Source organism: Pholcus phalangioides, unplaced genomic scaffold (genome assembly GCF_987345545.1).
Source record: "Pholcus phalangioides strain wild (caught in Gottingen) unplaced genomic scaffold, Ppha-v1.0 ptg000031l_1, whole genome shotgun sequence".
Classification (NCBI taxonomy): Eukaryota; Metazoa; Arthropoda; class Arachnida; order Araneae; family Pholcidae; genus Pholcus; species Pholcus phalangioides.
The window spans coordinates 7,662,818-7,689,386 of NW_028301621.1; the positions used below are offsets into that span (position 1 = coordinate 7,662,818).

A 26,569-nucleotide genomic window follows, 5' to 3' on the forward strand; every position below is an offset into this window, starting at 1 on the left:
CTCACGCTCTCGAGGGATGATGATCCCAGAACTCATACAGCTGTACAGTCGATAAAAATATTGAAGAATTCGTCGTTTTATACATGAACCATGGAGATAAAAGCAAACATTCCAAATGCCATTGCTGATGCCGAGAAATCATATTAATTTCTTGAATGACAATGATTCTCCATTGCACATGTTGAAATACAAGAAAACTTGCAATCGATAACAATATCATTTATTGATACGCATGCTATATGTTTAAGAGGTGCTGCGCGATCCGAAATGAGAAATCGGAATGGACATCTAGACGACTGCAGTTTTCATTTGTGGGTCTGATTGCTCGTTTTGACGAGACAGTAAAGGCTGGGGAATAAACACCCATTTTACCTCATCGGTATTGAAAGGCCCCAGAAACCCGACTCGAAGAGCCGTCACGACACTGCTGTCGTGCAATGCAGTGTTTCTAAACCTTTTTGTAGTCCGTGGACTCCCTCCGTCTTATGCAGGGGATCCCATCTTATTCAGGGCCATGTTAACATGGGTATCCTGGTAAAATTATTTTCTGGGGGCCCATACTTAGCTGGAAGTAACAGCTTAAATATTTATATTCTTCCATTCGAAAATCGTAGAATTAGATCTCATCGTATAGGTCAGGCCTCCATAGATTCTATGGATATATTGTCTTGGGCCATGTCTACATGGGCCTTTCTTAATGGCCCTGGTTCTATATGAAAAGTTTTGCTGGATCTGAAGTAGTCATTGATCTGAAACTTAATTACTTGACCTGAAAGTAGTCAAATTTTTTCTCCCACCATATTTCGCTTGAAAGCTTTATTTCTTCAAAGTTCTTTGTGGCTGCCCCCCCCCCCACTTCACCTCTTGTAGTGGCTCCCTTTCATCTGATATTTGCACCCGTGGCCCCCTTAGAATATCCCAGAGCCACGGAGGGCATATGACCCCAGGATGATGACAACCACCGGTGTAAAGAATCGATGGGTGTTTAGTGAAATATATGACCACAGTTTTCCCCCCCCCCTCTGAAATGTTTCAGGTAAGGAAAATCGCCAAATCTGACTTAATCTGTAGGAGAGAAACATCATTTCAAATATTTAGTATTAACTTCAGATTCAAGTTCAAAACCAATGCTCATTCATTTCTGGAAGACAGGGGAAATTTGTATACTTTCAACTGGTGGAGCTCTTTTTGACAGGATTCGTTGATTCCGCAATGTTTTGCATATTAATCAACAAACATGCAACATTTTGAATTGTCGTCTTGTTGATCCGTATCTTATCAACTCCACTCTCGGAGTATTTGAAGTGACGCAACGAACCGCGAGATAACGACTCGTTCGAGCGTGAAACCGCAACGAAACGATTCCTGAAATTTGCATAACGCGGCACAAAATCCATCTAACTACACACTCGATAAAACACTTTCATCACACGTAAATACTATATTCATGGAGCGGAATGAGTTGATGACGACACATTCGGACTCCATGTTTCATTCATGAAGAAATGACGCTGAAGATAAATTGCAGTCATGATGTCAACTCTTATAACAACATTTCATGAAACTAGTAAATTTTTGGAACTTCATGAAATGAGATAAGTACTCGTGAAATATGTAAAAATCTGTTCAAATTGAAATTTTTTCGTTTGATTTTTCAAAGTTCGATATGCTCGTGAATATTTGAGAATTATGTTCAATGTTTCAGATAACGATGTAAATAAGTAATTATTTACAGGGTGTCCCAAAATCAACGGGTCCATTTAAAAAGAATGAATAATTAAAGAACGGGAACACAAGAGAAAATAAAGTTGGGCGGGGGGGGGGAGAGAAGCAATGTGTGTGTGGGTTGAGAGGGCCACAGAGAGCTCAGAAAAAATTTAGGTACGAAGAAATGAAGCATTGAAGTATGAAATATAGTGGGAAAAAATTTCACACATTGAACCTGGACCATCTTAACGCATGGGGCTCATTGCATAGCTACATGATAATGTAGTATTATCTCTTCGAGAGTAAGCATAGAAATATTTTTTTAATTCCATCTATGTATGGGGCCCAGATCATAACTTTTTTTGGGGTTAGACTTTCCTGCACAGAACCCCCAATAAGAAAGAAGCTTTGAACTCTAGCCTCATGGTTAGCGTGAATCCAGAGTGATATTTAGGGAGAGGCGATTTACATATTGTATAGGTTCATACCAGCAGACCAATTTTTCCCATATAATTCGACTTTAGAAAGGGTTGATTGGATCCTCACGATGAGAGTCCAGCACGATGCTCACGTGACTGCATAGCGAAAACAGATGACACTGCATATAGTCTAGAAAACTAAAATATGGTACTTTCAAAATCTGAGATATTATCTTCAGCTATACATAATGAAATCGTGGAAAGTTTCGGAAAATGTTGGGATCCCTGCACTGCCAGAAGTGAGCAATGTCTAAAGCTGTGCGCGTTATGTGTTTAGAGTGATACTACTATTTGACCGTACATACACCTCGTACACATTCCTCTACGGAATTTCTAACGAATCGGTACACGCAGGAACGTGTGCATGTGTTCATTCGTGGCCCTGACGTATTTATGTTGCCAGAGATGTGATTGTTTCATTATATATATATCTCTGATATCTGTCTTGCATATTTCGAAGTGAAATATTATGTGAGTATTATCATGTTGCCTGCTCCCTGCGGGGGGGGGGATTTTTTAAAATGGGAGCCTGGCTCACATTCGTGCCTTGAAATCAGAAAATCCACAGAAAACAAACTACAACCGACCACCACTCTGCCACCAACAGGATTTGAACCTGGATCTTCACCATGAGGGTGCATGTGTTCAGTGCTGCCATCCATATTCCAATGGATGGCAGATACGTATAGTTTCCGCGTAGTGTCTCTGTTTTGTCCGTGGAGAGACACTTTTTTTTTATATGAAGGGGAAACTGGCTCGCACAGCATTCGCACATTAAACACGTCAATGCCCCTCGGAGGATGAGTGGAAAGGAGTCCGGGAGAACATCACTTTACGATCAAGGACGTAATATTGTGTCCAAATTGCTAGTGGAATAAATTCACACAAGTTCACTCTGATTTCTTTCCTCTCTCCTGATCATCCCGAAGCTTTGCTGCACCCTTATTTTTTCCTCTTGGTTTTTTGCATGCCCTGATAGTGATTCCCCCCCCCCCCCCACATATGATGTATCTTTCTCATAAGAGTGAAAAAGAATAGGTAGGGTGAAGGGGAAAAGAAATATCTAACTTTATACCCACATTCTTATCACCTTATATCTGTTATATTGTCTTAGTCTTTTATTTGTTTTTTCTGCTTCCACTTTTTTTCCCTTTTTTCTAACGTGCGGTTAGGTTTGGACAAGGTTACTACATTTATTGATGATTCGTCAAATAGAGAGCATTCGAATTTCTCGCCAGTCGCTTGTAAGCTAAGGGGTTAAATTTCTTTCACTAAAACTGCAGCAAACGTATTTTTTACTAGTTCGGCTACGTTCAGCGACCATAAAAGGTTCGGCGGTATGTGCTTGACTCTCTGTCCACCCACGCGCAGAACCTGTCAATTCGCGTTAGAGAATCGAATAGGTGCTGATATACTTGTTACTTCTTTTCCTGGGGGAAAAGAAAAATAAATATTTGGGATGTTGTTTGACGTGGTACTCACTTCGTCTTTTCTTTTCGAGTTTCTTTGCCCTTTTGGCTGCTCTCATGGCCTTCTCTTCCTTTTCTTGCTCTTCTCGACAGCGGTGGAAGTTCTCGACCACGACACCAACAAACATGTTGAGGACAAAGAAAGCCACGAGTAACAGAAAGGAGATGAAGTACAGTAGGCGCCACTCGTTGTAGTTCTCGATTGGCTTTTGTTTAGTTGCACACATAAAAATAATTTACAAGAAAAGAGAGGAAGAAGTTATTAAGAGGTGAGCATTCTTACGAGATATTTTTTTATCAGAATTTGACGGGAAAAACAACACATGGAGTTTACATTGCTCTCGTGATTCCTAGTAAGCACAAAATAAGTTGGCGGGTTCACAGATTCTCAAAGTTACAATTAAAATTGTCAGACCGACACCAAAATTTCTAATTGCTGCATTTAATCCTTGAACTCCACCCATCGCTTATTCACGATTAATGTATAAGACCGTTCAATAACTTACTTATTAACCATTCGAGTTAATATCGATGATTGAAAGTCTCAAAAATAACGAAAGTTTTAATAATAATACCTTATATATGTTGCTACCAAAATCCGAAGTGCGGCTAATTCGCAAAATGGCCGAGAAGTTTGGCCGAAGTCCGATTTTCAGAAATTATTCTGGCCTTTGCCGGCAAATTCATGAATTCACCCGAGATCCCTGGCCAAAGTTCGATACATTAATGTAATACGGTCCGGTAGGTAACAAATCCATTTTTTTTTCGTCGCTAACGTGTGATATATGGCTACATATAGTCATTGGATTAGTTCCATATGACAGAAAAAAAAAACGAAATTTGAAAGGAAGAAATTATATGTATAATAAAATAATTGATATGTGATATCTTTTTGTCAAATTAAAAAAAAAATGATTACCTCATCGTGACTGTGGTTTGATGGGTTGTCATAGTTAACGAGGACATAATCGTCACAAAAAATACGCCAACTTGGCGATGACCTCGAATCATGTTTTTTAATTGGGCTTTGGCCAGGGATCTCCCATTACTTCTCGAACTTGCTGGCCAAAATCCGAAATTCGGACAATGGCCTGGTCAAATTCAACAAAATTAATCAATTCGCGACCTTGCCAACTTCATGAGAGATTTTTCAGCTTCTAAAATTGTTCACTTAATTTCGCTGGTTAGTAACTATTAAAATGTTGAAGAATACTAACATAAAGCATCCTCTATCGGTGGAAATGATTTTTTTCCCATTACTAAAAAAAATTTTACCTCATTTTCTGGATAATATGTGTGCAAATGTCGGTATCGAGTCGCTCATTTAGCTGTCTACGGCCTGTAGTCTTCTGAAACGGCCAACTTATTTTATGCCCACCTTGTACATACATATAAATATAATTTTTGTTTCACATTTCAAAACCCATCTCGTTAATCTTTAAGAAATATTTCAAAGCGTTGAGAACATGATTTGTGTACGTACCTAATAGCTTTCAGTATATTGTGAGAAGTGGTTGAAAATACTTTTAGGTTACAGTATAATCAAATAATGCTTAGATAATTCAATCTAAGTGCTTTGATTTTCATCTCTTGCTTAGATTATCTTGAAGAAAATCGTGATTTAAATCAAATTTTTAAAAATCAGACTTTCTAATCAGATCCCAATTGGTTTCTTTTTTGCTATTTTCGAATATTTTCATCCCATCAAAAGCTCAGAATGTGTGAAAACGTAATTTTGGTAATCATGGCTGGGAGCACTGGTAAAAACATTCGAAGAATATTGATCCTTAGTATTAGAGGAAACTAATGGGACTGGATAAAGCTTGTTACTACCTATCGACGACTTGAAATGCGAAACACTTGGTTAATTAAGCAACAAAGTGATTTTGATAATTAAAATTGGTTCAAAATAATACCAACCTGCTGATCAACTCCGACAGCGTCAAGACCAGTATACATTATGTTTACCCAACCATCTTTCGAAGACAAGACAAACAGGGACATCAGCGCCTGGAGGAGAGAAATTAAATATATACACGGTGATTATAAAAGTTCTCGTTTGAGCAGTTTTTCTCAAAAACTATTAATCCGAATACAGCTAAATTTTTGGGATATCTTAATGTGACCATGGTTAGTTAAATGAGACCAAAAGTTAAATTTTCCAGCAGTTTTCTTTTTTCCTCATGGACCATATAGCGTAAATACTAAGTATCAATGGAATACGTCTTCCAGAACGGACGCTACATAAGTCCGAGTATTGTGTCAGTATACTAACGAGTACTATATTGGTCTGAGCAATGCCAGTATACTGAAACTACTCAGACCTATATAGTGCCCGTTCTGGTAGACTTATGTCATTGAAACCTGGTAAATACGCTATATAGATCACGAGAAAACGCAAAACGCAATAGAAAAGCCGCTTTTTTTACCTGGTTGTCGAAAATTGAGCTATTTCTTATTTATTGCATAAATCTTTCTTCTACGGTCTCATTAAGGTATCCTAAAAAATTGGCTGTATTCGGATAAGCAGTTTTTGAGTAAAACTACTCAGAGTATACGGGAACTTTAATTATAATTACCCTGTATGTTATGGTAATAATCCTGATATTCTCACTGACACTGATTATAATGGAATAGAAATATCAAAAGTAAAAAAAATACATTGAGCATATAAGTTGAGAATTCATTTGTATTATCGGGATTTGAAATGAATTCTCTATATAATGGTTACAATTTTTCAGTCAGTCTCTAGATTGCCAATATTTCAGTACTCGGAAAAATGGGCGGAAAAATTTGTACAGTCCAAACGCGACAAAATCGCAGATCCGGAATTGGAGTGAGCCCCGGGGAAAGCCCTCATAGGAGGGCTCTAAAATTATGTTGTCCTTGTCAACTGCTCGAATTTCAGCGTGAAAAAATGAGGCATTTGTCAAAGCGGCACCTGCTATTTATCATACCACCTATCCCCTATGCAGCCCGACAAGTATTTGAAGGGACCATGCGTGAAGACGGCCCTGAGGACAGAGACAAACAAAATTGGTGAAACATCACCCAATGCCTGATAACTAAATAAATACCTTCTGTTGTAAAGCATACACCGTAATGAAAATGTATACATATTAAAAGCGGCCATGCGGGGACCTCAGCTGAATAGGGGAATTCCACGATAACATGGCATAATGATTAATGACAATAAATATGAATATTAAGAGGTGAGTGACGAAGCTCTCTTTCATTTTGCCCTGGGACTATGATGCTGTTGAGACGGCAGTAGGGACACACTTGTTTATGATAAATGTTCAAAAATTTGTTTGAATTCCGTAGAACAGGCGCATCATCATCAAGGGGTCCGTGAGCAGCTTTACGTTGGAAACCCCTGCTATAGACACCATTGAGCACTGTACCGACAATGCTCACTTATTGAACAAGACAACAACTTTTTTTCGTACATATGAGATTTGAAATACGGTATGTGCAATAGAACTCACCTGGCCTAGGTTATCGAAATTGTACCGTTGGTTCACCCATTGGTTTCGCGGATCCATCTCACAATCGGTTCTGTTTTTAACTCTTTTCACATCTGGACCCTCACAATAGTACAAGCTACCCTTGAATAGCTGAAACATTAAATATTGGCAATTATTTTCATTACGAAACTCTATTTTCCATATAAATGTAACTGTTTCACATATTAACTTATTGATCACTAATCAAAATCTTCGAAGATTGATAATTTTAGATCGGGGGGGGGGGGAAAGGGGCGTCTTCAACGTTTTTCGAGTCGTGAGCACTGTCTATGCCCATTATCACAAGAAGAGCACCCATAAGTACTTTCACGTATGTTTATATTCAAATAAGCACGCCTCTGATTCCTCAATATTACTTTACAATGGAGCTTTTGATAGGTGTAAGTAGTAGTAGGTATGAGTAACTACTACTAAACCTCATATCCGTAAGATGTGACTTTGTACTCACCTGAACACCTAAGATACCAAAGATGATAAAAAACGTACAGCAGATCAGTACAATGTTACCGATAGGCCGCAGTGAAGAAAGCAAAGTCTGTACTACGAGCTTCAGGCCAGGCGCTCGGTTAATGACTCTGAAAAAAATTGTGAGTACTTATATAGTTAGCATGATTTTATTTTACAAGTATGAAAAATATATTATAAATTTTATACAATATTGACCAGAAAAACTTTTTAATTAATCCATATAATTAATTACATGTCCTCACTGATTCATCATCGCCGAGCTGGAATCGCTGAAGTTATGAATATGAAATTCGGTCAGTAGTTTCATTTCATGAAGTAAAGACACACTAAGAAAGGTTTTTCGAAATTTGACCCCCCCCCCTAATGGAGTCATAATTGGGTTCAAAGGTTCTATAGAGAAATACTGCCGAGCCGAAACCGCTGAAATTATAAATATGGAATTTAGTCAGTACGCTTTCATTTTATCATGTAAAGACTAAGTATGAAGGGTTTTTCGAAATTCGACAACCCCTAAGCGGGTCATGAAAGGGTTCAAAAGTAACATATAGAGAAATCACGCCGAGCCGAAACTACTGGAGCTATAGTTATGAAATTTGGTCAGTAGTTTCATGTCATGACGTAAAAACTAACTATAAAAGTTTAAAGGTGTTTCAGAAATTCGACCCCACAAAGGGGGTCATAAGAGGGTTCAAAGGTTACAAAGAGAAATCTCGCCTTCGCCGAAATCGCTGAATCTATAAATACGTATATAATTTGGTCGGTAGTTTCAGTTTGCTCCAAACTGAAACTACCGACCAAATTATATACGTATTTATAGATTCAGCGATTTCGGCGAAGGCGAGATTTCTTTTTGTAACCTTTGAACCCTCTAAGGGATATTTCAAATTTTAACATCTAAGGAGGATCATATGTTGGGGGGGGGGGGGTTCAAAGGTTATATGGTGTAATCATCACTGAGTCCAAACAACAGAATTTATAAATATGAAATTTGGTGAACATTATATTTTGTGACACAGAGAATCACTACGACGGGATTTCTGAAAATTTAATCCTCAAGGGGTCCAAATGTTATATGGGGGAAAACCATTGCAGAACTATTTTCTTATTAGCAAATTCACGCGAGCGAAGCCGCGGGTTACAGCTAGTAGCCAGTATATAGGGCATTATATATTATGAAATTTCTTTGGGAAACACGAGTGTGCTAGCCAAAGTCAATAAAACCATACTTGCTTAATGCAGTTTCTCAAAATGTGCGTCACGGCTCGTAGGCGCGTCGCGGTGAGCTGGAGACATTGATTTGTTTGCTTATTTATGCTTTGAAGTTGTGCATTTATATAGTTAAAATATCTACTAAACTATTCTGGGAAGAACCTGGCCAAAATGGGGGTGCTAAATTGGGCAAGTGAGCAGCGGGTGACAAAAGTTTGAGAACCACTGGCTTAATTTCGTAACAGCAGCAGTCGCCAACCACAATGCGAAAATTTAGGATATACGTAGAAAAATTTCAACAATTGCAATTATTTTTTTGAGATTATTATAGCTTCTATTATACAGAACTCATCGGAAAAATTTCAAAGAGAACATACCTAAACAAGTAATTTTCGTTATACTCTGATTAGATGGTCGTAACGCAAGCCGCGAACAGCTAGAACGTATAAGGATCTTGTTTCATTTTATCGTCACTTCTATCGTAGATGGCAAAAGGGATGGCTGGCTTTACGAATAAGGAAAAGTCGAACACGCATTTCATGTATGGCGCTGCGGACGGTAATGCTCTGGAAACCCAAGTACTCTGCCCGGAGTGTTTGCCACATGCCGATCGGAAAAACTTTGGGTAATTTTAGATCGTAGTCTGTGTGTAAACATTCTTTTCTTGTGGCGTCTTCACACTCTTCTCACCGCCCTGTATCCTGTATACAGCTGACAAAGGACGCAGAAATAATCTGGCTCACGTCTTACCGGAAAACATGTCTGGTGCGGGCTACCATAGCCCTTCCGCAGCACCATACATAAAATGCATAATCCGCCTCTTCTTGATTTTCGTGGAACCACAGATCAATTCTGCATTCCACGATAGAAATGACGATAAGTGACAAAACCAGCGCTTTATGATTTCAATAACTTGCGTTACGACTACGCATTGTATGACAAAGATTTATTGTTTAGATAAGTTCCATCGGGACTCGGTGAATTACCCTCAAAATGAAAGGGTTTGAATATTCAACGTGTTCCCGCAACAGGTAGGTCTATTGCCCTCAGTCTGATTTTCGTCATTGTAGATGATAGGGAGGGGGAGGATTTTGAAACTTCTCACCCATGTCATTTGTGTGTGGGTTGAGTAACACTAATCACATGAAAAAATTATGTGCAGTTTGGTTTGGAAGAGCGATCAAAAATATGTTGATACGCGGATCATGATCAAAAAAAGTTTAAACTAGCGCCCTTTACTGTTGGCTCGAAACACTAACTTCTGAATTGATGCATGTCATAAGAATATGTTTATCTCTTTTTATTTTTGGAAAAATTAATGTTTTAAGTTCGATGAAACTCATTACAGTTGAGCTCAATCATAGGGAAATTTGATGCAGTTAAATATCGGTTGAAATTTCTTTATTTATTTTGTTGTGGTAGATAAATCTTGATTCACTTAACGTCAGTTTTGGTTTCGATTTTTTTTGCTTACTAAAATAAATCGGAATTGTTTTTTAGCCATGCATTTGGGCATGGTTTCTTCTCTTTGACTTTGAAATTACTTTCTAATTTTACACGTATAAATTTTGATAATATTTTTTCACTTTCTATCCTTCCGGGAAATCAATTTCTCAGTAATTTATAAAAAAATTGATTATTTTGCTAAGTTGTGCCCACTTATAAAATAATCGGATACAGTGAAATGTCGGTAAATATACGATGTTTCTTCTGCCTTTATCATCCTCAATTATTAAAATATCGTTAAAAAAAACTTGGTGTAAACGATCTGTTTTTCTAAAATTAAGGTGAGGGCACACAATCAAGTCATTTTTATCTATGAAACGATTCCACGTGAGGGCAATCGGCATGTACCTGTTAAACCACTCCTCAAGGTTTTGCTCATGGGCTATCACCCTGTTTAAATGTCTTCTCTTTCTTAATGATTTTTTTGAGGTTTTTTCATTTACGTAATCTCATGAAATAAATTTCAGTCCCGTAATAAATCAAATTACAGCACTGACATCGTTGAAAGAAAAATATTCAATTATTTAGAATGACAATTATTGGAGGAATGAGGTAAAAGATGGATTACCGTTTTCAATCTTTTTCTATCTAATTAATCATTCAAAGCATAGATTTAATTCATGTAAAGCTTTATATAAATTCGGACTTCCCTCGTTTTTCCAATCAAATTTTATAAAAGCTCGCGGATTTTGATTGTCAATCACTTGATTTTGCTGCTGTTGCTTTTCACGCAACTGGTAGGATTTTTGAAAAAAGTTTTCTTAAAGGACATGTTATTACGGGATGTGATCCATGACCTCTGTGTTTTCCTCTTCAATCAATAAAGTCCCAACATCCTAGACGTCAGAAACAAACCCAAAACGGCAGCAGTATTTAATTAACTCTCAGAGAGTAAGTAGAAATGCGATGAAGCAATCACTTTCCGTTGAATAAAGAAGAAGAATGGCTTCTTCTCTCTCTCTCCTTCAGAAAGCTTATGGGCCTTATAAATTATTATTGTTCGAGCAGGAACGTCGTCATATGAGAGGAAGCCATGGTTCCTCGATTCGTTGGTTATTAAGGATCCGAGTGTGTCTGACTAATGCCTCGGACTTGTTTCATGATAAATTCACGAGGAATTCGTGCTCGTATATTGGACGGACTCGAGATTTGTAATTACGACATGACGCTAATTGTCAATTTCAATTCTTCAGGATGTTTTCGTTTGCCTTTTGACTGAAGTTCGCCGAGGGAATATTTTATTTTACCCCCCTCCAACATTTTCCGCCGTCTGTTAATTAACAGACTTACTAAGAAAATTTCGGATGCAAAATGCCCGTGAAATTTATTTCGTTTGATAGTTTGATTATAATTAACTAGTAGGAATAGAGGTATCAAGGTATACAGGGTGCCCTGTAAGTCCTAATTCGGCCTTTGTCTCATCAACCGTTCGTCGTAGAGACATGGTTTCAATTCAGAAAATGCTCAAAATGTGTTCAGTAATCACCCTGTACCAGTTTTGAGAGTAAATTCAGAGTGTCACACATGAAATAAACTCTCAGAGACATTTGAATTTGAAAAATTAGAGCAAAAGGGGGAAAGAACAGCATAAAATGAGCCTGTCCGTTAATTTATCCTGTTCTTTCCTAATTTTTTCTCCGATTTTGAGAATTCAAATATCCCAGACAATATTGCACTTAGAAACGTGAATTGTTTTTACTGGTCTCACAGAGGAGAGAGGGCAATAACTTTCTATTTATAAGTTAGAGGACAAGGGGAATGTATAAAAATGGAGATTATTCATTTTGGGACACACGCTTAGTTTTTACTCAAAATTGGTACAGGATGATTTTCAAATACATTTCGAGCATTTTTTAAGCTAAAACCATACCTCTACGACGAACGGTTGATGAAATAAAGGCCGAATTAAGACTTACATGGCACTCTGTATATGAGCACAAGTACAGGGTGTTCAGGCTGAAGGTATCCAAAAGTAATTGCATATAGCAGGGGACTTCAATGTTTCAGACATTGCGGCAAGTTTAAGAGTAATGTTTACAAGGTGCCTATGAGGTTTAATAATACAAGATAACAACTATAAAAAGCTTTATCAGACTTCTTGGTACGTGCTGCACCCCTATTTTCAATTATTACAGTCAGTAATGACTGTGATAACTATTTACGAGTGAGGTATCCGTTAAAGGGAAAGCCAGATTATGACGAGTTAATGCGTTCGCATCAGGAAAGCTGTTACAGATAGTTACCACGTACACACACGAAGATGGGAGAATACGGAATCTATGTCATGAATGATCGAGATTTATCACGGTTTTTGTTACCTGAGAGGTCTCAGAGATCGCAGAAGCCTGAAGACACGAAGGATGCCAAAGATCCTCGGACTACCGTCAGCGATGAAAGAAAGACAAAAATCCACCATTGAAATGATCACTAGGGCTCCATCCATGACGTTCCAACCACTTTTGAAATAAGCATGGTCTCCGTACCACAGACCCTTAGCGATCACCTAATACAAAAATATATCAGAGTGAATAAGTACATTCTTTTTCACAAGAAAAATTAGAATAACTTTTCCCGGCATTTTATTATAACTACAGATACATAAATTTCACACAAAAATAATAATAATATAAAGTCGGGAACTATATCAAAAATTTTGCGTTCACTCAAAAAAAAAACAAAAATTCAAATCCAAAATTTCGCAGTCCTACGCAAAAACATTTCTCAAATCAAAGGTTTTTGTATTGATTCGCATGAAAATTAAAAGTAAAATTTTTCAAATCAAAAACTTTGCATCCACTCACACAAAAATTTTTGAAGAAAAAAACTGCTTTTATTCGCACAAAAACTTTGCTTTCACTTCCATAAAAAATTTTCATGTGGAAATTTTTCATTCATCTTAAAAAATTTTAAAATGTAAAATTTTGCATTCATCTTAAAAAAAAAAATTTCAAATAAAAAATTTTATATTCATCCGAAAAGATATTTCAGTTGAAAAATTTTGCATTCATCTGTAAAAATATTTTTTAAATAAAATGTTCTGCATTCACTTCATCAACAAAATTTTTGCATTCATCCGCAAAAATATTTTTCAAATGAAAAATTTTGTATTCATTCGCAAAAACGTTTAAGCCCACGAGAGCGAATTATTATGTTTTCATAGCTTAGTTATGAGTTCAAGTATCAAAGTACCGTACTCAGTTGAAAGTTCTAGAATTTTAAGTTCTCAGCAAAAATTATTAAAAACCTATTTTCGCTTCAAAAAGTGTAAATTATTAAGATTTCGCGGAAAATTAGCAAAAATCAAAATTTTTGATTTTATTAATCAAAATGGCAAATTTCGCATTTATCGTATGTACTTCGTAAATGTGAAATTGCTTAATCCTAATTATAAAGTATTTCTTACTTTGATGAACATCTCCAGTGCAAAGACAACAGTAAACACGTAGTTGGCAGCTGTCAGCATGGTCCGTTCGAAGCTGAGAGGAGGAATCGTCGGTCTTTCCATCGCCAAAGTTATGCAATTCAGCGAGATGAAGAACAGAACTCCGTAATCGAAGCTTTTTTTACCGGCAATCATGTTACATATTTGGCGCATCCTTCAAACAAAATCATAAATGCAATTAAACCACTCGAACTAACCACTGAAAAGTAGACTTTTGAGGTAAAGCAGAAAAATGCATGTAAATATCTCTTAAGGCGAATTAAGGCGCCCCTAAAATTTACAAGGGGTAAGAGAAATTAGTAATTCAAATTAACTTTTGAAGATAAAATCGCTGAGATATCAATATTCGAAATTTCTAATTTCTGCCACTTTTTAAGAATATCTTCTTTTTTTTTGATACTAACTTATTTTGCATTAAAAAAATTCAAGCATTTTAATCATCAAAGCGAAATATCTGAAATAAATATCTCAGCGAATTTTTTACCAAATGTTACAGAGCATAGCTACTGGATGGAGTAAAAGTCCATGACACAATTTAAAAATTGACAAAAAAAAAAATCAACCAACTGACGTAAAAAAAGTGTGGTTTGCACTGAAATAATTATCATGGCGTAGATATTTTTTTGTTATGAATACAAAAAATTCACTAAAAATTTGACTCACAGATGGCGCTGTATCACGATATAAGACCTAAAATACAATAATCTATTCTGCAAAATTCCCATTAATTATAAATATTCATGTATTGAAAAATTTATTCCACCAATTCTGAAATTATTTCTCATTAATGCTGAAGTTATTTCTCATTAATTCTGAAGTTATTTCTCATAATTCAAGAGTAAATTTGATATTAAATATTTCATTAGTTCTTTGAATATATCTTTTCATTCAGATTTTTTTCCCCCAGCATTTCTAATAAATCTATAATTATGTAAGCCTTTTCACAGGCAGGCTACCGTAAAATGCTTCGAGATCCACACGGGGGTCACGCATTAAAGCGATGTTCCACACGATGCAACAAATCGGGCTTCTCTATACCGTTATTCCAAGTTCGACAGCTGGAGCTTTCACTATTCTCAAGTTATTTCAAGTCAGAGAGATTTTATTCACCCCGTATAGTCCCCTTTGATCAATTTCAAGCATTTCATTTACTTCTCTCTCGAATTCAAGTCACGTGAACAGGAAAAAAAAAGAGAAAATTCTTTTATTGGAAAAAAGGGGAACACACAATGTACGATTGCTGTATCATAGGAAAATATTTTATTCTATGTTGAAAAAAAGAGATATATACAAGCAGCATTCAATTTATAGATTCCCTTTAAAAAACGCATTATGGAAGCTACTCACGTAAATTGGGTTTTTATTCACGCGAATTCATCTTTTTTTTTTGTAGATTTATGTGAGCAAATCTAGAAATTTGTATACGTTTTTGTACGAGATGTAACCTTAGAAGATTCACTCGGTCTCTGATTCAAAGACAGGTGCGTAAATTTGATTATATGCATGAAATATGATGCATTCAATTTTTTGAATGGATTACATAGCTTTATGCATATGAATTAAGCTAGTATTATTTCCCATAGATACTCGTACTGCTCTTTCTTAATGGTTCTTCTATCGCTATTATTGCACATGGGGAGGAAAAACACGTTAACGTAAGTTTTAGGTGATATGTCTTACCCGTTGGAAGGAGGGAATAGAAATATAGAATAATTTTCTCGTTCTTTGATCCATCCTTTAGGTTCCACAACCCAGCACAGCTGAAACACAAAGACAAAAATACGATTCAATAACCAATTTGATTTTATAGTTTTTTTTATTAAAAAAATTTATTTGAATATTAATGTCTGAAAACTTGAAAAGTTTATTCAAAAATTTAATAGATAAGTTGACACCGTTGCGCAGTTGATGGTGCAATCGCGATGATAGTGAGATAATTTGACGTTGGCCCCCCCCCCCTTTACGATCAGGGACGTAATATTGCTACCAAAAATGCCAGTGAAATAAATTAAATCCAGCTGACAGTTTCTTCAAACTATTTTTTCATTGCGAAGCTATATTGTAACCGTATGAAACAAAGTTGTGAGTGTGTGGTCCCCCCCCCCCGTTTTTCTCAGCTTCCCCCTCCTCGTTCTCCACGGCATTTCCCTCCACACACACACATGTATATATACACACATATACATATATAAAGAACACGAAGGTGAGGGCAAAAAAGCAAAGTACTGTACATCTCTTATCTCTCTGTAACTCTTTTATCTACACTGCTGGCCACCAAAATTGCAACACCAAGACAGACAAGAGATATCGCAACAATATTTATTTTGTAGATAACATGTTGACCAAGCATCAAATGATTAAATTTATAGACTTCTGTGAAGTGTGGTTCCTGCCAAAATCAGTAGCCAGAGTAGCCGCCATTGTTGGAGATCACCGCTGCCACACGCCTCGGCATTGATTCAAAGAGACTTTGGATGTGTTCTTGGGGTATAGCAGACCAAGCAGCTTCCACGCGTTGCCAAAGTTGATCTGGTGTGGCAGCTGGGGATGTAATCTGGGTCAATCGTTGAGCAACCATGGACCACATGTTTTCTATCGGCGAAAGATCCGGAGAGCGAGCTGGCCAGGGAAGCAATTCAATCTGGCGATTGACGATCTAGTGGACCTTTAGACAAGGTCCACTAGGACGATCTAGGACGACCTTTGGACAATGCGTGCCACGTGTGATCGCGCATTATCCTGTTGAAATATGGCTGTGGGCAAGCCCTGAAGGTAAGGAAGGACAACTGGCTCCAACACCTCGGGGATGTAGCGCTGGCTTTTTAAAGTACCGGCAATGCGTACTAGAGGAGTGCGAGAGTGATATCCAATACCGCCCCATACCATAATACCCGGTGCAGGACCAGTGTGGTGGTGCATAACGCAGCTGTTCAGCATCCTCTCTCCACGTTGTCTCCAGACTCGAATCCGACCATCGTGGTGTTGCAGACAGAAGCGTGACTCGTCAGTAAAGACAATTTCATTCCATTGTGCCATCCACATCCTTCTTTCACCGCACCATTGGCGGCGGAGACGTCTGTGGTTCTGTGTCAAGGGTAGACGAAGCAATGGACGTCTTGCGGACAGACCACTCTGCTGTAAACGGCGTCGAATGGTACGCGCAGACACTGGATGATGCGGTACAGACTGAATGTGCTGTGCTATGGTTCGTGATGTGGCTGAGCGATCCGTCACTGCCATACGCACAATACGCCTGTCATCACGTGAAGTGGTGCACTGAGGTGGATGCGATCGAACACGTCGGTCCGTCGTACCCTCCTGCATCCAACGATCACATATCCGCATTACAGTTGTTTGGTTTCGTCCAACACGACTACCGATTTCCCTGAAAGATAATCCACAATCTCGGTAGGCCACTATCCTTCCTCTGTCGAACTCGGATACTTGATCAAAAGATGATCGCTGTTTTCTACGAGGCATAATTGATCGTTTTTTTGGAAAAAAACACAAGAAAAACACAATTGCCGTACTTCAAATCGTCGAAATCTCCAAGCCTTAAATAGCGCTTTGAAGTGGCGCCACAGGCGCGCGTGATGTGCGTCTGCGCTGAAATTCTAATCATTTGCATATCTCACCTCCGCTAATGCATGTTGTAAACTTCATATTATTTGCATGCTTCCTTCAGGGTGTTGCATTTACGGTGGCCAGCAGTGTAATTACCTACTGTCTGTGCTGTTCCTCTCCCACCATTATTGCTTTTTTCCCTTCTTTTCTAACATGTGAAAAAGGCGGCTAGGTACCGTTTCTCCTTTCCTGATTCATCCTTAGGTCAAAATAGTCTCGTTTCATCCGATCTCTTGTCATTGCTGTCAATCAAGATAAACACCCCGTGTTTTCACAAGTAATAGAGTTTCTGGAAATACCTCGTTTGGAAAAACACCGTTTCTCAACCTTTTACAGGATATTTAAATTCAGGAGTAAAATACATATTATACAAGAATGTCCCGTCTTTTGGTTTGATAAAGTCTACGTTATTCATACTTTCGAAATTAAATACCTTATTTCCAAGTTATGTGAGATTCACCTATGTATCAAGCTTATGAAGCCACTGTGTACTTGTATGTAATAATGTAATACAATCACTCTGGTACTATTTCTTTACATCGGGTACTCGACATGTTATTCCACCCCCCCCCCCCACCCTTCCCCCATGAAGGTGTAATCCTGATAACAAAGAGGGGATAAGAGCGGATAAAATCACTAATGTTATCGCCTCGGATGAAACGGCACTATTTTGACCTAAGGATGAAACGGGAAAGGACGAATCCGGACATCACAAACAAGGCTACCATATGTTCAACCACCTCGTTCGGCATTTTGCCTGTTGTGGCGTTGTATTTGTATTTATTGCCTATTCATCTAGACCAGCGGTTCAATACATTTATTGACTCGCGGAGCCCTGTTTAGTAAAAAAATTCTATGGTGGAGCCCCGCAGGCCAATTTTTTAATTATTCATCAAATAATACATTATTCATTCATTATAATTTTTACTATTTAAAAATATTTATAATTATTTTTTTAAATTTTACTGGTTTTTTAATTTGCCCCGAGCGGCCGCGGAGCCCTAGGTGAGTGCACAAGGAGAACCAAGGGCTCCGCGGAACACCGGTTGAGAACCACTGATCTAGACCATATCCCGCAAATTTATCACTAACAGCTTGAACGCGAAGGGGTTAATTTCTAGTGCATACGTCACTTTTTAGTTGAGCAGTATCATAAATGTCTTCCGCTGTCTTAAAAATGACAAAAATGATTACAGTATGTGAAGACAGGTGGAAGATTACTGTGTCTTAGTACCCCACAAGAGTATATAGCCTATTTACGGACACCGGTGCTCGATCACTATGACATTCCTCCAAGTTGAAACACGTTATGCGAAGACACAGGTGAAAGATCACTATCATGTATTCCCAAAGGTGAAAAAGTTCATGTTAGGATACCTATGGGCAGGACACCGGTGTGTGCTACGAAGTTTTTCCAACTCCGAGGCTCGAATGCGAGCCGCTCCCTCATTTGAACAAATCTCTTCGCAGAGAGCTGGCACACCACACCTTTTACATGGCACTTACATAACATGTAAATTCATACATTTACCATCTTCACCTCAAATTATGGCAGACAGTATGCAGCAAGAGCACGAATAGGAAACAAGCACAACTCTGACAACATAAATACGTTAAGGGCTGCACATATGCTCGGAACACCCATTCTATCTTGTACCGATTCATTAGAAATTTCGCAGAGGAATGGTGTACGAGGTCAAGTCAAGTTCTGGGAAGAATTGTACGGTTAAGTTGGCGGACACGGGGGAGAGGCGGCGGCAGATCACAGTAACATTTATTTACGAGTAGGTGGTATAGATATGCGCATGGGCGATAGAAATTAATTCATTAATTTGCTTTAAGTATTACGAAGCTTACTTTTTCGGTCAGCACACAGTTTTCATTTTTCACTCTGGGTCTTTTCCTGATTTCGGGCACCTCGATTTCCGCCTCGTCCTGTATCTCCTCTTCGATGGTTATTTCCTGTACTTCTTTGGCCGTCGACCTGCTGAACGAGTTCTGCCTGCTCGGATACACGGATACGCTTGTCAGCGAGCTCTGACCGCTGACATGCGTGCTGGCTAATGAGTCCTGCCTGCTTCTCGGGTCGCACGGACCTATGGAATCTCGGCGGACCCCGGAATCGCTTGTGATCGAATCTTGGCTGACCAACGAATACTGAGGGCTAATGTCTTTGTGGGCCGGTTGCTGAACGTCCGAGTCCTTTATTGGCACTTGCTGTTGCTGCTGCTGAACGTCCTTGCAGAGTGCCCTGATCGTCGGGACTCCTCCGTTGCAGTGCCGGTGACTCAGCACACGTAACCTGCTCGAGAACAGAATAGTAATTATTGGTTGAATGTATTTGAAGTAATTTATTTGGTCATAGAGTCGTCAAGACATCTTAATTGAATGGTTGAATCTGTACAACTTTTTTGAAGGGAAATAAAATTTGCAAAACCTTGAAGGAATGCGATAAAATTAGAAACACAGAAACGTAATCGTGTTTTGAGCTTGTGAACGAACTTCATTTCCGAACCTTACATGAGTAAAACATCTGATCATGCAGGATGACCGTACGGGACGATCATTACTTAAGGGCTGTGCATTCAGCTATTTTGCGTCGTATTGCATTGTTGATTGGTTGAACATCTGATAATATGATGTATGGCTGGGCGAGTTGTGTTTAAGGTAGGTCCAGGCTGGCCCAATATGTCACAAGGCTTGTGAGTAGTGTGGCCACTCCGTTGGCAATAATCGTCAAATGTTAGTGGTTCGAAGGTATTGGAAGGCCGGTCGAAGAGAACGACAAGGACATTCTAGTTTCAACCCAAGTCAAAGGAGCCGGCCTTCCTTCCTGATGTTTCAATCCGTCTGGTCATATAATGGTCGAAGAGCGCCAACAATCACAACACGCGTTGGCGTATTATTTAAATGTACTTTAAGAGTGTTCTGAGCAAATATTCACCAAAGAACATTGGGCTAGGCTGGGCTAGCCAAACCATGCCGACGATGCTTCGTTGCAGTTTGGGGGGGGGGAGACAAAAATTAGAAGCAAATATTTTCGAATGACTATTGAGCAAGGCTGGACATAAATGTATCCTAGCTTCACGAGATTATTCAGTTAGTTGGCATTTCATGTCCGATTGTGCTTCCCAGATTTCCGATCACAGAAAGGTGGAGTAGGGGATTGTGTTGGTGAAGAGCGTGTCTGAACACTTTTCCTAGCCGGTCTCATGGTGCTTGCTGCACCCGGATTGAACCTAAACAGCCAGATGAACCCAGGTACCTACAGTTGTGTGATTTCAAACTTTCTTGAAGAGTGGATGTTACAGGAAAATAGCAATCCCAAAATCCTACAAATAGAGCATTAACGGCATCCCACAGCGGAAGAGATCAATATAAAATATGTGACTGAAAATCAACGAGCCAGTTGGTCTTGAAAACGCTTAGAGGAATCTTAGAACTTCATGGTGTGTTGGCACGGACTGGATTTTGGGCTCTCGCTCTCTGAGATTTGAAGCGAGGTGCGTCCGGTCCTTCAATGTTGAATATCTTGGACTAGAAGGGGAGATCTCAGTGACGAGATAGGTCCGGCGGCTTTGCTCTTTGCGTCCGGGATGTTTACTTTTACCATTTTGAGTGACTAAGGAGTGCATTTTCTTGATGAAAATAACTCTCAGGACTCTTCACAGATAAAGTAATAGGTTTGGCAGTGTGCAGCTTCGTCGTTCCCGTTAGCCAAAGGTTGTTAACTATTGATGCTGATCACACCACAAATCAGGACTGGAACTAAAGGGAGGGACAAAAAGCGCAACTATTCGGGCAGAAAAATTTAGGGAGAAGCAAATTTTAGGTGCGAAGAAAAAAAAACACTTTCTTTTCTTTCTTTCTTTCAAACCGGGCACAACTTCGGCCTATTGCCATGAGCAATTCACTACCGAATTAGTTGTGCCGGGAGTATGAATGTGTGTATCTAACAATCTAGTATATAGTGTTGTGTCTGATTTTTCTTTCAATGCTGCCATCTATATTTCAGAAGTGAAGTGAGTGAAGTGTAATGACTGAATATTTGCTCTGTCTGTAGGCCTGTTGCTGTCTGTGGCGAGACTTGGAAGAAAAAAAAATTGTTTTTAATTTTAATTCATCGAATTTCGCAGCAGTGGGGGCGAAAGCTTCCCCCCTCCCTTCTTCCTTCCAGCTGTATGAGGTTCGACAATGGCGTCAGGATCAGCTCCATTCCCACCCTCTGAAAGGAAAAGATTGAAACTGCGTCAATCTAAAGCTACGATGAGCAATGAAACGGAGGCGAATTGAAGTTAGAGAGCATTTTGTACAGTTGGACTATTGGCGTATGCAGTAGGCTGGGGCGATACCCTCAACTTTAGTGAAAAAATTGTATCATTGACATAGGCGGGAGGGTGAAGGTGGACATTCATTCGCTTACCCCGTTCACTATACACTCGTGATTGGCTATCCCCCCATCTCGTCCGGAGAGCCTGTATCCGCTTATGAATACTCTACGAATGTAAGGTTCCGAGATGGAGAACACAATGTTGCATCTGCGTAAATGTATTTCTTTAAAAGATGTTGCAGTTTTTAGTTTTGTTTTTACGACAGAAAAATGTCAATGTGGTTGATATACAGACCGTGCCGCAGCCCTCCCGCCATCGCCCACGGCAGCAGCAGCAGCGGCGAGCAGCGACAGCTGTTGTTCGATCATGGCGCCCTCGCTTCTGCTGATGAGTTCGCGTTGCGAAGCTGCTAACTGTTTGAGTGTCGATTCGTTCTCCGGGTTCATACCGACTTTAGGGATGGAAGATCGGATGGATTCTTCAGAAATGCAATCCTGTAAGCGAAAGCATTCTTAGAATGTTTTTACTCTTTTTTGACATACACACACACCAGGAATAATCCATTGTCTCGAACGAATCATGTTGAAATGACAGAATGACTGACTTACATCGACATCGTCGAGGTAATTTCTTCCGGCATGGTATTCTATCTTACAAGGTGGTTCCGGGGAGTACGATGGCATGAAGTTGAGTATGTCGCTGGCTATACTCGTTCGCTGACTCGGTGTCATGGACATCCCACTTGGATCTTGTAGGCTTGATGCCGTCTATACGAATGCACACAAGACATGATTTTACAAAACATACATGAATATATAATGTGTGTTTAAAATAAATTTTTCTTTTAGATAAAGACCAGTTCAGACTCAACATAATATTTCTTTCTCGTTTAAGTCAAATTGATTGATTTACGGACAACTCACCGCCAAATATTCACCTATATAAAAATTCCCCGACAATAATTCGTCACCAGTGAGTTGTGATCGACGTGATTGAGTGGCCGAATAGGTTGCTCAATAAGCTAGAGAGTGAATGAGTGAGCGAGTGAATAACTGTGTGAGTGGTTGAGTGAATGGGGGAAGGATCAAGTGAGTAAGCGATTGAGTGAGTGACCGTGCGAGTGAACCAGTGAATGATCGAGTGAGCGATTTGAGCAGTATGTGACAGTATGAGCAATAGAGTGAGTGAGCGATTGAGTGAGCCAGTGACCGTATGAGTGACCATGGACATGGGTAGCTGACAGTATGAGTGACAGAGTGAGTAAGCGATTGAATGAGCGGGTGAGTTACAGTGGGATTGATCGTCTGAATGACTCACTCGCTCACCAGATCACCCACTCATTCATTTGCCGAGCTTGCTTACCAACCCCCCCCCCCCGAATCATTTGATCAATCACTCACTTGCTCACTGACTCATTCACATGCTTATCCACTCACTCACTATATCACTTTGTCTTTGTCGATTGCTTGTAGCTGAATTTTCCTAGTGGTGAATTGTCATGTCCGAAAATTGCGTTGCAGTGAGTTTTCTTTTTGGTGAATTGCGTGGCGGTGAATTGCTGGCACACGAAATTAATTTTATTTCACATGAGAATGATAAAACATTTGGAGCATTAAATGATAGAAATATAGATGCGAAGATTGATTGATAGTGAAGTATTTTTTTCTAAAATGCCAAGGTAAAGTTGAGTTGAATATTGAGCACTGAACTAGAAAGCTCGTGTGCGCTACGTACAGAAAAGAAAGAAGCACTTGAGCGATTGAAGCTAAGAGAATTTCTACAGTCACTAAAGAATCTGAGCTATTTCTTGATAATTTCAAGAAATGTGCGCATACAAATGTATCAGCATAGAAAAGCCGTCTCTATTATGGTAAAAGAATTCTTTTGTGCTTAGATATAGTTAAATACTCTACGTGACAGCTTTGTTTTGTTTTGAATGTAAGGGTCGATAAAATAGAATCCATCCGGAGAGGAATAACCGAAACTTACAGAAACATTTGAATGATGGTGCGACAGAATTGAATGAAGCAATCTATAAAGAAGGCCAGAATGCATTTGTATTAAGTTAGGTAACGTAACCATAGTCCTTAAGGCCCTCTTCGTAAGGGGATGCTGATGTTGGTTTAATACCAGAAGATTCAATATCCAGGAGACCTAACACGTGCATTTCTATGGCGCAATTCGGACGAGGATATTGGTGACTAAAATACCTGCGCAACCGGTTGACTGGAAACTTCGCGCGGTAGTCTCCTCGCTACTCCGGTATCGCGATTTCGAAAACTTTCTTAATACTCGTGATGCGTGTTTCACGTACAGATCTCTTGTATGCTTATTTATAGTATGCAATTTCTCGCTTCTAGGTTATCGTGAACGATCTCATGTCAAGGTGTATCATTGTGTCTGTTTTAGGCTAATATATGGCTAAGTTATTAATTAATAAATGTCTCACTGCTTGCACGTCTCGCTTATTTGCAAATATTCTTGTGATCGTGTGAAGGTTCAGTTCGTCAATTTTTTCTCAGTTTCTTGGGTTATGAAGTGTTTTTAGTGGCACCGTGTTGGGGGGAAACAGACAACTCGAGTAGAGTTCAGTCAAGAAGTCTCTTGGTCTTCGGGTAACTTGAGATTGGTTTGAATATATACGTGAGAGGAGGGCCTGATACAATCACACAGTGAAAATCATACAGTCACTATTTGTCTTCAAGGCGTGGAGCTAGCCTATTCTCCCATTTTAAAAGATCTCTCCGCAGAGAGCAAGCAGACCTTCAACGTGATACATATCACGAAAATTCAAGTATTTATCATTTTTACTTCAAAATATGGAAGATAGATAACAGCACTAGCAGAACACGAAGCAAGCACAACTATTATAACATGAATACGCGTTAGGGTCCACAAATACACTCAGAACACACATGTACATTCCGACATGTACCGATTCGTTAGAAATTTCACTGAAGAACGTATACGAGGTGCATGGATGGTTAAATAGTAGTCACTGTCTATCTTCGACATGCAGATGTGAGCCAATTTTCCAAATTTAGAATAGCCTCTCCACAGAGATCAATAAGGCCTACTGCACATTCAAAATTCACGCATAATATAACAGGCAAAATGATCTGTTCAGTTGTCGCTTCCGAAATCAGAAGACGGATGGCAGCACTTCTTAAAAACACAGCAGGAATTCTTCAGAAACAAGGAAACAAGCTTCACGTTATGAACACAACAAATACACGGCACATTTTGATAAGCACCAATTTGTTAGAAGTTCCTTAAACGAAAACTACGAAATGCATGTGTGGTTTGTTAGTAGTAGTAGTTGTCAATATCTGTCAATACGTGACTTGATTCATTCAGACCTAAAAAAGTGCTAAAGAAGTATGAATGAGTACGTGAATCGTCACGCAACAAAATTAGACCACGAAAAATCCTGCTGGATCACTTCTTCATCTTGGCTTTATGTGGTTTGTTCAATGTGTCATTGCAGCGGACCAAACCAAAGTCCTTCTTCACGGACGGTGTCCAAGGAGTCGGGTAGCTATTGTCGCCTCTTCTAACGAACACAAATGCATTCTCGCTTCTCTATAAACTGCTTTGTTTTATTTTTTCTGACATGCCATCAGAGACAGAATGTGACTTTTTTGTTCAACTTAAACCAACTCGAACGGGTTTAATTTGATCGATTCCTATACGGTAATTATCAACTGACATAATGGACACCTCCTAGTTAATCAATTTTAAACCTGCACCAGGGTGTCACTATTAAATTATTAGAAAAAAAAGGAGAAAAATTTAAGGAATTTGATTGGAAGGATAAAGCTAGTAATATATTAGAGGACAAGGATCAGCGATCCTCACCGATGTTTTGTCGATGGACTCGAAGGACTGGCCGGCGACACTGAACGCCATGAGGGGCGTCAGCCGGTCCTTGAGGTCCCTCATGAGGGGTTCCATCGTCAGGTTCGGCGATCCCTGCGGGGTCGCTGCCGTGTGGGTGATAATCGGAGGGGCACAGACGGGATCCTTGCCGGCACCTGCGTTCTTATCGTGCGGGTCTTCCTCCGCTAAAGAGCCACCACCGCCACCGACGCCATCTTGTTGTTGTTGCTGCTGCTGCTGTTGAGTTGCTGTTTCTGCAAAACATATAACAACGGACACATTGCAGCACATTGCATACCCAACTGCTTCGATTAATCTATTCGAGGATTATTCGTTTTGTTTCTTATTCTTAAAAGGTTAAGAATATCAATTAAACATAATAGAGTAGAAGAAAAGAGAGAGATAAAAGATCCAAGCAATAAGAAAATGCCTCATACTTTTTAGGATGAACTAAAGCTTCCGTTTTAAGAGCAAAATTCCCACAGCGAGTCCGTTGAAAGACCGCACTTGCAGAACCAAATCCTCTCTCAGAGAAGAGGAAATGTGTCCAAATGTAATTAATGTCTATACGTCGTGAGTAAAACTCAAAACATAATTTTATGACGTCAAAAGGAAACATAAAAAACTGTTGTGCATGCAACGTGACATTGTTCGAAACGTTCACAATCTTAACGGCCCCAGGGGCGTCGAAAATGCTTCAAAGTTCAAGATGAACAACTACAGGTCTATCAAGAGATTCTTATGTCTGAAAAAGTTATGAGCTAGATCGTCCCCATGCTACAAAGTAGTGAAAATGGGAGAGCTTTAGCCATTTGTTATATTTGTTATCTGTTATCCAACAGCGTTTTAACCACTTTAAATGTTGCGTCCCACCAGTGGAATAGATTCAAATAAGTTGTCTCTATTTTCTTTCCTCTCTCCTCATCAT

General features: G+C 39.1%; 1 protein-coding gene across 2 annotated transcripts in view; it reads right to left on the reverse strand.

Annotated features, from left to right (window-relative positions):
• The window catches only part of LOC149067071 (voltage-dependent T-type calcium channel subunit alpha-1I-like), a 313,211-nt gene that overhangs the window by 15,969 nt on the left and 270,673 nt on the right, over positions 1-26,569 (reverse strand). For both annotated transcript variants that reach the window (XM_089252945.1, XM_089252946.1), the window contains exons 16-26: positions 25,621-25,895; positions 22,371-22,529; positions 22,057-22,256; positions 19,289-19,733; positions 15,488-15,567; positions 13,769-13,961; positions 12,684-12,868; positions 7,631-7,757; positions 7,144-7,272; positions 5,576-5,665; positions 3,669-3,861 (exon numbers count right to left, since the gene is read on the reverse strand). In XM_089252945.1, the coding sequence (XP_089109071.1) occupies positions 3,669-3,861; positions 5,576-5,665; positions 7,144-7,272; positions 7,631-7,757; positions 12,684-12,868; positions 13,769-13,961; positions 15,488-15,567; positions 19,289-19,733; positions 22,057-22,256; positions 22,371-22,529; positions 25,621-25,895 (2,076 nt within the window). The remainder of the gene's footprint in view (positions 1-3,668; positions 3,862-5,575; positions 5,666-7,143; positions 7,273-7,630; positions 7,758-12,683; positions 12,869-13,768; positions 13,962-15,487; positions 15,568-19,288; positions 19,734-22,056; positions 22,257-22,370; positions 22,530-25,620; positions 25,896-26,569) is intronic.